At 48.7% G+C, this 16,908-nt stretch overlaps 1 protein-coding gene across 1 annotated transcript in view; it reads right to left on the bottom strand.

Moving 5' to 3' along the window:
• CSMD2 (CUB and Sushi multiple domains 2) overlaps positions 1-16,908 on the bottom strand; it is a 597,675-nt gene that overhangs the window by 371,861 nt on the left and 208,906 nt on the right. The window contains exon 5 of the mRNA XM_039231736.1: positions 14,243-14,450. Within this exon, the coding sequence (XP_039087667.1) occupies positions 14,243-14,450 (208 nt within the window). The remainder of the gene's footprint in view (positions 1-14,242; positions 14,451-16,908) is intronic.

Genomic DNA, 16,908 nt, shown 5'->3' with positions numbered 1-16,908 from the left:
ACCAGAAGAGGAATCTGGATGAAAAGAGGAAACCGCATGCAGAATCTGCCTTTGAGGACAGAGGCTACAGACTGAGGATTGAAAGGGTCACCAGCAGTCACCAAGTTCACTCCTGGCAATGGGGAGCGTGTTCATCACCCTCTGATTGCCTTTTCTCTTGTCTCCCTGGGGTTTGTAGGCGGGAGGCAAAGAGTACTAGAAGGACTCCTAGTGGGACAGGTTGCTGGTAAATTGATTCCGCCCCAACCCTGGGGCAGGCGGCGAGCAGTGCCCATCAAATCCCTCACCTCCTTATTGCCAGGCCAGCGTGCTGCTGCTCAGAGAAAAGTGAAAGGGGGAGCTGAAACTGATGTGGCTGCAGAAACTGACATCAGGTGCCAGACATCCATTTGCTTAACAAACTGGCTAATTTTAACCTCTGTCTCTAAGACCAGAACTCTTTTGAAGGGAAGGAACAAAAAAGAAAGAAAGTGATATTTAACACATTTCTATTTCTGTGCTACACGGTCTCTCTCTGAGGTTGCAAGTTTGAGCCTAATTGATTTCTTCGTCAAAGGGGAAAAAGAAAGACAAAAAGGAAAAACAAACAACGGCGAACCCTTACCTCACTCACACTGCAATCAAACCTCTCCAGTTCTGTCGACTGCTGAGCTTTTTATTTTTTAACACTGGCCAAGTGACTTGCATAATTTAAGATCCTTTCTAGCACTGATCAGCCTGCTCTGGCCAAGCAGTTTGCTGATTAATTATTAATCAGACTGAGTTTAGGATGAATAATCAGCAAGAGTCAGGGCTAATTTGCAAATGTCCCCCAGGAAGGTTATCACTTAAAATATTTGGTGGAGAGGCTCCACGTTAACCTTTGCAATTAGCCACAGGACATTGTTACTGGTGAGACAGAGGCGGGCCTCTCCTCCAAACGAGCCAACCTTGGACACCTACTAAGTGCCAAGCCCTGCATTGGGGGCTTTTCATGGTTCTGCAGGCAGTGGCGGGGAAGGGGAAGGGCACAGAAAAGAGACTCACACATAGTAAGCAAGCAAGAAAATATCTAGTATTGACAAATGCCTAAAATAAAGCAAGATGCTGGGATAGTGAGAGAGGGTTTAGATTGCATGCAAAGGGAAGGCCTTTCTAAAGACAGAAGATTAAAACTGAATTTTTGCATTTAAAAAAGATGGGTCTTAAAAAAAACCCACTTTGAAGGAAGAGAATCTTAAGCCCTGGGAACAGCTAGTGCAGAGGCCCTAGGAGGAAGCCTCTCCAGCCCATCAAGGGACAGGAGGAAGGTGAGTGTAGCTGGGACACAGTGAGGGGGTGTGAGTGATAGCAGGGAAGGCAGGAGTTGGGCAGTGACCCAAAAAGGGAGAGTCTTGTTGTAGGATGTTACTCTAAGTGCGACAGGAAGTTGTTGGCAAGCCTTAAACGAAGGAGACATGATGTGATGTACAGAAACATCAGCATCCGAATGGCCATATGGAGGATGGATTACAGGAGGGACAGAGGCAGGAAGACAAGGCCACTGAGTGGCCAGAGATGCTGGGGCAGAGAATGGACACAAGCAATTTCCCATTTGGAGCAGACAGGTGGAGAAGGCTGGGCAGAGGACAGGTTAGGGGTGAGGAGGGAATGAGAAACCAAGGTCCATGGACAGGAGAATGAATCAACAAAATGTGGTATGAATATACCATGGAGTTTTATTCAGCCATAAAAGGGAGTAGAATTCTAGCACGTACTGGAACATGGATGAACTTTGACAACATCCTCAGTGAAATAAGTGCACACAAAAGAATAAATACTGTATAATTCCACTTAAAGATGAAATAGCTAGAGTACTGCAATTCACAGAGACAGAAGAGTGGTTATCAGGGGATGGGAGCAGGTGGGGGTGTTATTTGATGGGGACAGAGGATCAATCTGAAGTGAGAAAGTTCTAGAGATGGATGGAGGTGATGGCTGTACAACCATGTGATATGTACTTAATGCCACTCAATTGTAAACTCAGAAGTGGCTAAAATGGTAAAATTTTATGTATATTTTACCACAATTTAAAAAAATCTGCTTGGAAGTATTCATTTTGAGATTCCTGTTAAGGTTTTGAGATTCCTGTTAATATATATGGAGCCCAGGAGGTTCCTCAAGGCTGGACGTTTAAATTGAGTGCCAATGGCATATAAAGAAATGATACTCAAAGACAAAATGTGATTTGTTGAGGTTACCTGGGAAAGAGGGTAAATGGAGAAGAGGAGGGTCCCTAGACCCCCTAGGCAGTCCATGTGTGAGGCTGCACAGAAGTTGGGCAGTGGAGGAGACAGAGAAGGAGTTGGAGCAGGAGAGGCCATAGGTAAGTAGGTAGCTGTGTCATTCCATGCAGCCAAGACAAGGGAACAGTTCAAGGACAGAAGACCAATGTCATGTGTTACCTAGAAGCCAAATCCAGAGACAATGGAGAAACAACATTGGATTTGGCAACCTGGAGGTCACTGGCAATCTTATCAAAGTCATTTTTAGTGGCAGGTGGGGCAGACCCTGAGAAAGGGGTCCATTTCCAATAACCAGCAGTAGTGATAGGGAATGAGTAATGGGGGATCTTGGTGCATGCTAGTTTTGTTTTGATTTTAGATAGTAGGTATTAGAACACGTCTCTATGTTGTTAGCAGTGCTCAGGAGAAGAAAAATTATAATGAATGAGGGAAAAAGGAAATGAATTTAGCAGGGAAGTCTTTAGGGAATGTGAAGTCTGGAACATAAAGGGAGGGGCTGGCCTTTTTACAGGAGCCAAGACATCACATCTACTGAAATACGAGGTGTGGCAGACAGATAACTGATTCACCAACCATTTCATCTCTGCATCATGTTTCCAGGCTCCTTTACAGCTAGGCTGGACCATGTGGTTATTTCTGGCTGATGAAATATGTGGTGAGTGATGTGTATCTCTCTGGCCTGGGGCAGTGAAAAAGCCCATGCTAGGCTCTCCACTCTTCTTCCCTGCCCTGGCATCAGGGAAGGCCACATACTCCAGGTGGTGCATCTACAAGATGGTGGAACTTCCTTGAGCCTGGACACTCACCTGCATTTCCAGGTGGATCAGAGCCACTCCCGACTGACCCATGACAGTCACGCAGCACAAGCGAGAAATAAACCTTTGTGGTGTTACACCATTCATTGAATTTCAGGATTAATGAAGTTCAGAGAAGGAAGTGGCAAGAGATGAGGCTGCAGTGATAGGCAAGGGTTGGATCAAAAAGGGTCTTATCAATGGCTGGAATTTTATTCCACAGACAATGGAAAATGATTGAAAGTTTCTGCCTGGGGCTTAGCATGTCAGATATGCATTTTAATTAAACCATTCTCGTAGCAGTGGGGAGGTTGAATTGAAGAGTGCCAAGAAGCTGGGAAGTCAGTAAGGAGGCTATTACAACCCACAAAGAAGAAAAGATGATGGGCTGAACTGAGGGAGTGGCAGTAAAGATGGAAAAATATGTTACAGGAGTTACACTGGGAGAACTCAGGGAACAGGGATAGTTTCCAGATTTTTGGATGACTAGGTAGAGGGTGGTACCAATAAAGTAAGACAGGAAACAGACTCTGACCATTTTAATAGCCAATTATGAGTTGTTTTGGGACATGCTGAATAGGAATATTGGTGGCCCTCAAGGTGGAGATGCCCAACAGGTGGTTGGCTCTACAGTTTGTCACTCAGGAGGAGGCCACGCAGGGGAGCCAGACTCCGGAGTTCTAAATAAACAGGTGGTACCTGAAGTCGTGAGAGCAGATAAGAGTACCGAGGGAGAGTGTGTGGAATGGGGGGAGCAGTAAGACAAAGCAGAGTCTTGGGGACATCAAAGGAAACAGAGAAGGAATGGTCAGACAGGTCCAAGAAGCGTCAGAGAGAGCAGCGTAAAGCGAAGGAAACGTTCTAAAAGAAGAAAATGACCAAGAGTGTAAGGGAATGCAGAAGTGCCAGTGAGAGGAGACCTAAAACATATCTTGTGGATTTGGCACTGGCAGTGGATAGTGCTTGGGGTGAGGGGTGCTTCTCTGATGATGATCTTAATATGAACGTTTCCAGGGGGAGGCGGGGGATAGAAGCCGTAGAGAAGCAGGTGATGAATTAATGCCGATAGAGGACTCCGAGACAGACCACCATCCAAGACCTTGAATGAGATGTTCCTGGAGGTGATGGAGTTCTACTCCTCCAGGAAGCCTCCCACTTTTCAAGCCAACCCGGCCCTCTCTCTTCCTAGATGAAGAGATATGCTGAGTTCAATCTGTCATTTCATCAGACTGTCAAATGCTAGTTTTCTGTATAAATCCTGCTTCTCGGGTGAGTCTGAGTGTCACACACTGGCCACGCAGCCACTGATTGAGGAAAAGCTGGGATGAAAGAAGTGTAGGCTCAGGGTTAGAACCAAGGGCTTAGGTCAGGCTTAGGAAGCCAGAAAAAAATCTTAGGAGCAAGACAGGTAAAATCAGGACGAACCACAGGGGAAGTGAGGCCAAGAGAGAGTCTCACAAACTTTCATGGTGAAGCATGAAAATGGAGACCAGGAATGGGGTCTTGAACATCCTAAATGAACTGATGTCATTCTGGAAGGCAGGTTTTGCCAGAATGAGAGGCCACCGGAAGGGCCCAGAACAGCTCCTTCCATCTGTCTTAGCAGCACCATCAGGCATCTGGCAGCTCCTCGAGAGAGAGGTCGAAAAGAGCATCTTGTTGTCTGGTGCCCTTCCCAGTCCTGGCACGGGCCCCCGCATAGACGATGTACTTAGTACAAACCTGTTGCATGCAGTCAGCGCAGACGATGTACTTAGTACAAACCTACTGCATGCAGTCAGCCCTGCAGGGGGCAGGACAGCTGCATGACCTCGGCTTCCCACACACAGGACTTTGCCAAATCACAAGCTCTAGCAGAGCCGCTGTGCCAATGGTGGACAACCCCGGCTCACTTCCTGCTCCTCCTAGCTGCGGCTTTTGTTCTCTTTCTGAGAGCAAGTTCTCACCCAGGGGAGCAAGGAAGTCACGCTGATACTCTATAGAGAGTGCAAAAGCCCTGGCTCTGACTCTCCAGACGTGTTCTGTCGGCAGTGTGCTGGGGCACTAATCCTTTCCTACTGCTCAGCTGCGGGGCTTGGAATGCTATTTCCAACTCTGAGAGATATGGGAGATGAGATTTTAAAGGGCTGGTTATTTATGGCCTGGCTCCTGATGGATACAACAGATGCAATTTCATGGGCTCCATCAGAAGAGAACAGTTTCTTGGGGTGGCTTAAAGCACTGTGATGTGGCAGGGAAGGAGGGGGAAGCAAGGGCCTTCTGAACCCCCAGGAAGGCAGGTAGTTCTGTGTCTCATTGCCTTACCAGTTCCAAGTGCCACTGGGTTCAGCAACCTTGGTCATGCTCCATCTCAGCTGCTTCCTGAGCATCTCTGCCAGCTTGAGACCTTGGCCCTGCCTTGCTCTTGACATTCAAACAACCTGAACCCCTAGAGAACAGGCATTAGGCCCATGACACTCCCATGTATGAAGTTTAAGGATATACAGGACATTGTGATGATGGGCTTTACAGGTGCAATTCCCTCCACCCTGAAATGCTGATCCCTGAATTCTTCCTGCAGTGACTCTCTCAATAGTCAGGTCTCAGCTTAAACTTGATCCTCCAGAGAGGCCTCCCATGGCTCATTTATTTTAGTAGGGTCCCCACTGCTACTATTCCCCATCTTGTTCATTTCCTTTGTGGCACTCAACACAAGTGAATTGTACATGTGTTTTGTGACTTTATTAGTAGCAGGCTCTCCCAGGTAAACCGGAAGTCCCACAAAAGCAGAGACTTTATCTGTCTCTTCCACTATGGCACTCCCATGCCAAGCCCAATGCCAGCCAACAGAAGGGCCTACAGAGTCTGCTTGAATGAATAAATTATGAAGGAAAGTTTGGTAATAAAGGCTGATGGTGATGATGAAGGAGACACTGCTGAGGACGATGGTGATGGGGCTGTTCCTGACGATGATGTCTCACGGCTCTGCCATAGCATCTACCCGAATGCCACTTTTTAGACGTAGCTATTCATTTCCCCTGCCCATCTCCACTACAGATCCCCCAAAACTGTGTAGCAATAAGTAAGGGCACCTGTGTCCCTATATCCAGGCTCACCTCCTTCTTTGCTGTAGCCTTGACTTCCCTCTCTGTGCCCATTATGTCCTGGGGAGGCCAGAAAGCACCACCATCCCCCACTCCACCCAAGCCCCGTTCCTTCTACTGTGTCCATCTGCTTGGCGAACAATCCTTACGGTCATTAGGCAGGAATCTGGGGACCATCCCAGGCTCCCTGTCTCCATTCCTCTTTTCCAATGAACCCACCCCAAAGCAACTGGATCCGTATCTGAGATGTTGCTTGATGTCACCCCTCCTCTTCATCCCTTCACAGCTGTCATAATTCAAGGCTGGATCATCTCTGGGCTGAGTGGTCACAAAATAATTTTTATAGCTGGTTTCTGAGCCTTCCATTGGACTCAGTTAAAATCCAGAGTGACTATGCTACTTCTCTACTTAGAACACTTCCATAGCCTTCTACAGTCTTTGGAATCCTCTCTGAGCTTATGAACATAGGACAAGCTTCTTGCTGACCCACGCTCTCCCTGTGCTCACCATGCACCCACCCCAACCCACCAGGGCCCTTTCCTGTTCCATGACAGTGGTAAACCTTACTCCTCCATGGAATTCAAAAGTCACCCCCTCTGGGATTCATTTATCTGAGTCCTTCCAGAAGCCCCTCCCATTAGATTCTCAGTGACCCAATTTTCCTTTGGTGAACCACCCCTCTCCTCCACTCCCAGCCAGAGGGTTCGAGCAGGACAGACAGTCATGTGACTTGGGCCTGGTCAGTGAGAATACTCTCTGTCGACCCTGGTGCTGGAGGCCTGAGCACATGGCTCAATCTGGTCCAGTCAGGGTTCAGCTTAGGGCTTTTGTGGGAACCATCAGGAAAGAGAAGCTTCCTTTCTGCTGGGATTGTTAACCAAGCAGAATGCAGGGAGCTGACGGTGGCTGCCTTTGCTACCTCATGGGGAAAGCATTCCTGAGAAAGCTGACGCGTAAGAGAGCAAAGCTGTGGGAGGGAGAGAAACAGATTCTGATAATATTATTTGCATACCTTGATCCAGCAGTCCCTGAAGCCAATCCCTCCACTTTCCAGTTACAGAAGCCAGCATGCTCTCTTTTTAGCTTGAGTCAGCTGGAGGTGGGTTTCTATTTCTTGAACCAGAAGAATACTATTGCATTTCTCTTTTTCAGTCTCTATGGAAGCTTCTTTATACCTTTTAGAAAGGCACCTAACATAAGATGTTGTCAAGCATTTAATTATATTCTGCTGCTTTGCTCTGACTGTGAGCTCCAGGGTCCAGCATGATGCATGGCTATTACATAAACATTTGTGGAGGGAATAAACAACTCCTTGGGGACAAGACTGTGTCTTTGTCTCCCTAGCACCTAGGAGAGCCTAGTTCATAGAAGGCTCTCAATAAATGATTACCGAAAATAAATAGGGGGAAAGTAGCAAAGAATGTAAATGATCTAAACCAATGGTTTGATAAAGTACATGTGAATGAATAAATAAGTGAATAGTTATTATTAACAAATCCCCATTGGCATGCTGTTCTCATTCTAATTATATCTGAATCTAATGAGTCCTGAATGAAATATCTAGTTAGAAGTCGCTGAGATCAAATGGTTCTAGTTGGCTCAAATTTCATGTGTAAAATGCTTAATAATTAAAACAAAGTCTTTCAAAGAGGAAAAAGAACGTTGCTAGTGAAATGTTCAAACTGGATGTCTGTAAAGTAGACGGGGATTTTTGTATCTCCACCTACAAAAACAAAAGCAAAAAAAAAAAAAAAAAAAAAATGAAGGGGAACAAAGCAAAGAAAAGCCCTCAAAGCTGGATCCAGAGAGTAGGCTGAACCTGCTTTCCAGGGAAATTCTCTTTCTAGAAACAGCCCAGGTCTAGTGGGTGGCCCCGGGGGCAGGAAATCCAGACAGTACAGCAGGCAGAGGGGCCAGGCAGGCCCAGAGGCAGATGGTGGAGCCCCAAGGTGGGTGCACGGTGGAGAGAATCCTGGGACCACTTCCTGGCCCTGTCTCTCAGGGAGCAGGGGAGTTCCCATCACGGTGGGATGCCTGGCCGGCCACAGCCCTAGGATGATGCTCTCCCTGTCCCCACCCCCCTGTTTCCAAATAGCACCCACTCTTCGAGGCCTGTCTCAGATGCAGCCCCTGCCTTTTGGCCTTGCTCCTCCCACCCAACGGCAGCGTCCTGCAGCATGCCCTTGTTTCCTTTCCTACTTCAAAGGTTTGGTGGAGGAAATATATCACGTAGAGGTCCATGGGGCTTGGCTTGGGGTGTAGGGACACAGGGAACGTGTAGGCAGATGGCAAATGATCCAAGCGACACAAATAAAGAATGGAAGTCCAGGGGTGCTTGGGTGGCTCAGTCAGTTGAGCATCTGACTCTTGATTTCGGCTCAGGTCATGACCCCATGGTCATGGGATCAAGCCCCATGTTGGGCTCCGCACTGAGCATGGAACCTGCTTAAGATTCTCTCTCTCTCTCTCTCTCTCTCTCTCTCTCTCTCTCTCTGTCTGTCTCTCTCCCTCTGCCCCTCTCCCCAGCTGGCTCACTCTCTCTCTAAAGTAAAAGATTGAAAAATTTAAGAATGGGAGTCCAAATACACCAAAGGGGGCAAGAAGGAGAGGCTGGGAATCACTGGCAGAGACTGACCCACAGGGTGAGAGCCAAGAAGGTGGTGGGTGGCTCTAGGGTCTGCTAGAAATCCCTCATGTGGGAAGGAGCTCTGCACTCCTACCAGCCTCCCCACCGCAAACACACTGCTGGCAGCCCCCCCAGGGAAAAGATGGCTTCAGTTCTGAGTGCAGGCGGGGCCCTGCCTGCCCTGCCTGCTATAGGAGGAAACTGCCACCTGGCAAAGGAGAGAAGATGGGAAAGAGAAGGAGCAAAGGAGAGAGGAAGGCCCAACCGAAGTCTGTAGCACCAGCGATTAGAGGCAGCGAGATGGTGCCGGGCAAAGATGGGCCTCCCCCTGGGTCTGGTACAGTGGTCCCCTGATTGTCTTCTCCATTCTCTCTGCTCCTTCTCCCCTACGCTGCAGGCCCCTGGGAGCAGGTGCTGTGCCTGTCCCCCGGCGAAGTGCCCCCCGCTCCTAGCCTGCACAGAGCAGCCACTGTAGCTGCAGCAGTCCACTCCTCATCTGCTCCTCTGACAAGGCAGGTAACTGGCCGGTCTGGGGCGAGGTCCAGGCGAGAAGAGGTGATGCTGCCTGCAACATGCTCACCAAGTGCAGCTCTGGGAAGACAGTTTCGATGAAAATCACCACCCTCTCTTCTGACCCTTGCAAGGGCATCCTGCAGCCTGACCCAGTCCTCCATACCTGGGTTTCCAGGCAATTCCAGGGGAGCAGAATCAGCTGGAGGGACCAGGCCGTGCCTTCCTGCCTGGCGAGATGCCTCCGAGCTGCCAGGCTGGGAAGAACGGCCATGGGGGGATCACTGAGAATAGGACCACCAAGGCTCTGGGCTGCTGGAGAAGCCCCATCTGACCCTTTTCCCTTCAAAGGGTGAGCCCCTAACTCTGGTCGCAATCTCAGGAGTGTGAGATCTATTGTGAGCCAGGCAGCAGTTTACTTGTTCAGCCCTTTCAACATGCTTTGTAGGTTGGGATGATGAGCCCGAGTTTGAGATGTGGAAACTGAGACTCAGAGGCAAGTAAAGAGGCTTTATCAATCACTAAGAAGTGGATCAGGGTCCTGAGCCCAAGTCTTTCTGACTCTCAGGCCTGCTCGCTCCCCAGTTAGATGCCAAGATACACAGACCCCCTCTCTTATTCTTGGAGGGGACGTCTGGCTTTCTCTCCTTCCATGTAGCCCCAGAGGAAGAGCCTGGAGAGATTCAAATGGAGAGTGTCAAGCATGAGGCAGAGGGAGGAGGGCAGACAGTCTGGCACTTGTGTCTTCTCAGTGGCCTTTAATTCACCGATTTTCTCCACAACGGAATGCCAGCTGCATAATGGGCTGGCAATCTCTTGTACTTGTTATAACATGATCCTGATACCCTCCAGGGACATAGAACCCAGGGTCATAAAAAACTGAGTTTTTAAACCCCAGTTCTGCACCACTCCCCCCCTCCCCACCAAGTCCTAGCCATCTGAAAAAGTCCAGGGGCCTCATGAGGAACTTAAACAATGGTGAGAGTATTTTCCTAGCATTTGAGGGGAAGGAATGGGACTCCGTGAAGGGCAGAGCCAACTGACTTGGTCAGAGCAGAGCAAAGACCCCCGCCCCCCCCGCTCCAGGAAGGATCAGTGAGAGAGTATCTGGTCCCTAAACTGAGTTCAGTGAACTAGAGACAGAAGAGCTTATGTGTAAGAGTGGTTGACTTGGTGCAATAAATGGCAGTGACTTGGAGGGAGGGGCGTGTGCCAGGGTGATTTGGCTGTGTGTATGTGTGTGCATGTGAGTGTGCGTGCGTGCGTGGTTGAGGAGGAATCCAAATATGCTATCTGGATTTAACTCTCAGTCAGTTCACACCCAGCTTTTGCTCAGCACAAAATAAAAGTTAAAATGAAAATCTGAAAAGCAATTAACTCCGGAGAGGGTACATCTAAAATACTTGGGGGCTTCTTAACCTGTCAGAGTTACATGGGTTAGTGCTCATCATCTTAAGAGCCTTTTCCTGTCCAACATGTGTGCTGTCAGATTCCCCGTGGCCAGTCATGGACTGGGAAACAGGAAGAAGCAGTGCACTGGCTGATGCACGCACACTGCGGGGCTCTGTGGTTCCGGGCACACAGCGCTATTTCTGTGCACTCCACCCGCCCGTCTTCCTCGGTGCCAGCGCAAGGCTGCCAATTGATTATATCGTGCCACGTTTTTGGCTTTGAATTGTCCTTTGTTTCATGAAATGATGTTCTGAGGAGCTGGCAGGTTTCTTTTCTAATGTCCTTACTTGGCAAAATAAAAAACAATATCAACCCTCTATTTCCTCAACTGTTTGGCAATTTTACTTGTATGTGAAATCCAAACAGCTGGAACCCCCAATTAAAAGTCTCCTGCTTGTATCCCACTTGGGGAAGACGGTGTGGAAACTGAGTCAGGAATATTCCATGCCCCCCACCCCAACCCTGAATCAGTGGGAATCTGCTATCAGGTAAAGGAAGTAGTGGAGATTTTTCTCTCAAAGGTATCTCTGTCGGGGCGCCTGGGTGACTCAGTCGGTTAAGCGTCCGACTTCAGCTCAGGTCATGATCTCACGGTTCGTGGGTTCAAGGCCCGCATCAGGCTCTGTGCTGACAGTTAGTTCAGAGCGTGGAGCCTGCTTCAGATTCTGTGTCTCCCTCTCTCTCTGACCCTCCCCTGCTCATGCTGTCTCTCTCTCTCTCTCAAAAATAAAATAAAATATTAAAAAAAATGGTATCTCTGTCTTCTCAATAGTTGAAGGCACGCCCAGTTGTTCACATTCATCTCTTCTAATAGGATCTGCAATCTTTCTATGCCTCGGCACAGAACTCAAGAAAACATCCTAAAATCTTAATGTGCGATGATATAAAGCAGCAACTCATAAACCAGCAACATCGCAATTCACAGGGACCCAGGGATCCATAAAGGAGAGGGGCAGGGGAGAGAGTGGGTTCTTTGCACACACGTCCCAAGCCTCCAGGTTTGTTTATCCATAATTGCTATGCAAGTATAAATTAGAACAACAAATGCATCCTGGCTGGAAATGGTGACACCAACCCTATAAATAATTATAATTTAATCTTAGAGCGAAGAGTTCTGAATGACTCCCCTAACGATTTCCTCGGCTTAATTCCTTCCCCCACTGAGTGACTTAATAGGAAAAGGAATAGTCTTTCAGATTTGTTTCACTCCAGAAGTTTGGACAACGCGTAGATTCACACCTGGGGGGCAGAAGCTGTGGAAGACCGCTCGGCCCACGGGTAAACAAGGGAGTCAAAGAGGCCTTGGGGCTGGAAGAGACGGACCTGGCAGTCCTATTATCTGGCATCTGCTTATCGAAGCAAAAACTTGGGAACGAACTACTAAGAGATCTGAAGAGTACACTATGTCTATCTTACGAGGGCATGCCACACAGCCCTGGTGACCCTTCACAGATATAGCAGGTTGTAACGTGCTGCCATGGCTACAGAGATGGCCTTTCAAGTCCAACTCTCCTGGGGCTGAAGCCTGGCTCTGCTCCTTCCCAACTGTGTGGCTTCAAGCAAGTGACATAACCTCTCTGGACCTCACTTTCCTGGTCTGTAAAAGGAGGAAAATGATGCTACCCTACTTCATAGAGTTTCTATGAGGAAAGATGAAATTATAGCTGTAAGAGCTTAGAACCAGCCTCTGTGCAACATGTTGATAATAAATGCTCAATAAATGATGCCATTATCACACCTATTATGTTTTGGAAGCATCTGCCATAATACAGGGAAAATTTCCATTACATAATACTAAGTTAAAAATATGTAAGTACAGATAGATTTTCAGATCTGAATTTTGTAATATTAAAATATATATAAATAGCCAGCTAGCTTGATCCAAGCAAAGCAAAAAAAGGCCAAAGGAGAATATATCAAAATTTTAATATTTCTTATTCATTTCTCCATACCTTTTTATATTTTCTCTGTGTTCTACAAGAAGCATATGCATTACATTTACAATGAAAGAAACAGGTATTTAACAAAAGGGGGTAGGGGGACAGAGGGCCTTCAGGCTGGCAGTCACTGGGATTCCAGTGCAGAAGAGGGTCACCCAGGCTCTCATCCCTGCTCGTAGCCCCAAATGTCCAGCCGCTGCCCCAGACTAGTTGATGGAATAGCCACCTGTACATGGCGGTCTGTCCTTGGCTCACATGTGTTTTTCTCAACTCTCCATCCAGGGTAGTGAATGACCTGCCCAAGTTCACTCGACAAGCGTATGACACCACGGTCTTCCGACTCCCAGGTCAAATCGCCTTCCACTGTACCAGGAAATTTGAGTTCTCCAGGCTACACGGGTCCCCAGATCTCTGGGTCCGTATTTGGGAGGAATCTGTTCCCACCTCTTCCCTCTGAAATAGTCACACCTGGCTCCTGTCATAGGTTTGTCTGATTTTCTCACGCTCAGAGGACCACGTCTTACACAACTAGTGTTTCTGTCCCACGACATGAAACCTGGTCTGAGAGAGGTGTTCAAGAGACGTACCCCTGCCTTCTGCTTGCTCCCTCCCTCTCCCCTCCCCATTCACACTGACTGCTGAGTCTCATTCCAGGCGCTGTCCTCCCCCAACAATTGCACATACCCACTTTCTGAGTCCCTCAGAGTCCTCAGGGACACCTCGTCTGCCCTTGTCCCCAGGCACGGAGCCCTGCCTTCCCCTGTGCAGCAACGGAAGCCTGCAAGGTGCCCGATCTTGTCTGAGACACATCTAGACACATCCTTCCGTGAGCATGTGCTGTGCTGACATAGGTCCCCCTGTGCCCTCGGCCTGATAACACAGCCACAAGGAGAATGCGACAGCACATTCTAAGTGCCACACCACCACTCAAAGTCTGTCACCCAAACAGGACACTTCCTGAAGCCAGCCTCTCCTTGGGCATGTCCTGTGTGTCTAAATCTGGGACTGTACCAGCAACTGGGGCTAAGTCTCGCCATCCCTCCCCTCCTGAACCCACCAGCATCGAGAGTCTCCACGGCAGGTAGGACACAAGCAGAAAAGCCCCCGCATTTTAGTAAAACCAGAACGACGGGGAGGTTAGTCCTTCCCATCAGAAATAGGAGGAATGCCCTGCCCTCCGCAGGGCCTGGGAGTGGGGATTTCCACTTAAGATTCTATTCCCTTCGTTGGATGCTATGAATACGTCCTGCAGAGATGGAACGGTACTTCAGATCATTGCGCCGAGACCCTGTCCACATCTTCAGATCAGGACAGTTTTAGTCTCAGTGCACCAAGGCCCGTCCCGGAATTCTTCAGCAAGGATGCCCATCGCATCGGATACCAAAATCACTGTAAAAATGGACTCTGGCTCAAAAAACGTGCAGTGAGTTTTCATTATGATGAAAACCAAACCCATCAACTCATCAGGATGTGGCCAAAGGGCCTCAGACTGCAGGCCCAGACGTCGAGGAGACTGTGGGTGAGCCAGAGTCTCCCCTGGAACCGAGGAGGGGACAGGACAGTGTGTGCTTACCAGAGGGAGGAGCCTTCGGTACCCGTGACTTCCAGAAAGTCGTAACCGTCCTCCAGCTGGAAGTCAATAAAGACCAGGGCGATGGTGTCTCCCAGCTCGGCCAGGATGGTCCAGGTGCAGTCGGCATTGTTATGGTACTCCGAGGGGAAGTGGGGGCTGGAGATGATGCCGCTCTGACCCCGCAGGGTCCCGCCACAGGCATCGTCCGCTGTGGGCACAAAGAGAAGAGGCTTGTGTGAGGCGGTCCGATTCCCAGGCCCGGGCACTCGTGGGCTTCACACATGACGGGCACAGAGGGTCCCAGAAATGATGCACAGGCCGGATGGGCCAAGACCTGAGTCTGAGTTGGCCTGGTAATAATGACACCAAACACTTCTATAGCCCTTACCACGTGCCAGGCTCTGCCCTGAGAACTTCTGATAGTGTTGTTCTCATTGAAAGATGAGCAAACCAAGGCCCTGCGAGGTTGAGTCACCTACCTAAGGTCACACAATCACTGAGCTGGGATTTGAACTCTGACATTCAGAGCACATTCAGAGGACCATGTATGCTGCCTGCCCTGCCGTGACCCAGCTGCCACCTTTATCTCCATGGTCACGACTGTGGTGAATAGGACATCTCTCCCCACCAGATCTTAGGAACGTTCCAATATGGCGACACTCAACCCAGCAACCCGGGGCAGAACTCAAAGGGCTGCCAGGCCCAGCCTCCATCATCCTTCCTCCCGCCCTTGTCCGCAGGCCAGCTCTGTCCTTGTGCAGTGCACGGTCCAGCCTCCTGCTCTGTGCTCACCCCGTGCCCTCTGCCAAGGAGGCCCTCTGTCCACAGCAGCTCTCCTCAGGCTTGAGGCCCAACTCTGATGCCACTTCCTGGTAAAGCCCTGTTCCCCCAGGTGTTTAGCGACTGCTCTCTCCTCTGGGCTCCCGCAGCAACGTGTCCGACTTCAGACATGGCACTTTGCGCTGAGTGACCTGTTCCTACATCTGTCTTCCACTCTGGTTCTGAGCTCCACCAGGAATCCCCAAGGGCAGGGACCCCTGTTTTACTCATTCTGCCACTGAACCTGGCAGTCTCGCTGCTCTAGCCGAAATCCCAGCTGAGACTTGATATTCAGAAAAAATGATCTGGGAAACACACTCTGACATGTAATAGTTAAGAGCACTGGCTTTTCTGAATTATTACAGACCTTGGTTTGAATCCTTTCCCTGCTGCTCACTAGCTGGGTGATGTAGGGGAAGTTATCTAAACTTTAAGCCTGTTGTTCTGGAGGCTGTAGGCAAGGAAATGATTATAATACACTTAGCACATGCTATATTAGAGATAACTGGTAAAGAAAGAAAAAAAATGCAGCATCCAGGTTCAAATGTGTACCAGAGACAGCAGAGTAACAATAATAAAAGCTAATATTTATTGAGCACTTACACTATACCAGGTACTATTCTAACTGTGCTACGTATTTCATTTAATTCTTACTATGACCCTGTGAAGTATCATTCCTGTTTTGCAGGTAAGGAAACCAAGGCACAGAGAAATTCAGTTATTTGCCAAAGGTGACACAGCTCATAGTGATGAAAGGAGCTGGAATCCTAAGCTCCTATAGCCCGTATTTCCAGGGCCTATGCTCTTAACCAATACCCTATCTCCCAGGAGTACAATTCATACTTGGAGGATGTAGATAAAGCAGCATATTACTGGGTAAGTTGATTTAGGAAAACTTAACAGAGGAGATGCCAGTAGAGCTGGGTTTTGAAGGATGGATAGGGTTCCCTAGATAGGGGCGCCTGGGTGGCTTAGTCGGTTGAGCGTCCGACTTTTGCTTAGGTCATGATCTCGTGGTTCGTGGGTTCGAGCCCCGCGTCGGGCTCTGTGCTGACTGCCAGCTCAGAGCCTGGAGCGTATTTCAGAGCCTGTATCTCCCTCTCTCTCTGACCCTCCCCTGCTCACACTGTCTCTCTCTCTCCTAGAAATAAATAAATATATTTTTTAAAAAAGGGTTCCCTAGATAGAGAAGAAAGGGAATGGCATTTAAGAAAACAGGGAAATAAATGTCATAAGCACAGAAGCACAAAATCACAAGGCATGTGCAATATAAGTAGCTCTAGATGGCTTATCAGAGAGTGAAGAGAGAGGAAGGATGGGTGATGTAATGGACATGTAGAAGGACCCACATGACAGAGAACACGGGGCCAAGACTGGAAGCAGTGGACTATATTGGAAATAAAATGGATTTGGGGGTTAGGAAGGTCTAGGTTTGAATTTAGGCTCCATGATTCCCCAGCCATGCGACCTTAGGAAACTTATTTCCAGCAGCTTCATTTTGCTTCTCTGTACAACGGTTTGAGGTGATAACTGAATGGGACCATTAATGTGACGGGACCTAGCATCAGCCAGTGGCTGGAGCGTGGAGATGCCCAACAAGTGCTAAGTTCTCCTTTTCCTTCCCCTTCATCTTGAGAATCAAAGGTAATGAAGGGATATGATTAAATTTTCATTTTAGAAAGATCATCAGGGCTGTGGCACAGAGGAGATCTGGATCAGGGGAGTGGGCAGGATGCTTTTGGTAGGACATAGTCATCAAAGTCCAGAGGAGGCCAGATGAGCTCCAAGCTGAGGCCATGGGGACAGCGGGAAGAGCACTGATTTCAGAGAGACTTAGGAAGCAGAAT

The sequence above is a fragment of the Hyaena hyaena genome, unplaced genomic scaffold (genome assembly GCF_003009895.1).
Source record: "Hyaena hyaena isolate Hyena2069 unplaced genomic scaffold, ASM300989v1 scaffold_3, whole genome shotgun sequence".
In the NCBI taxonomy this organism is placed as follows: domain Eukaryota; kingdom Metazoa; phylum Chordata; class Mammalia; order Carnivora; family Hyaenidae; genus Hyaena; species Hyaena hyaena.
This window is presented reverse-complemented; position numbering and strand designations above follow the sequence as displayed.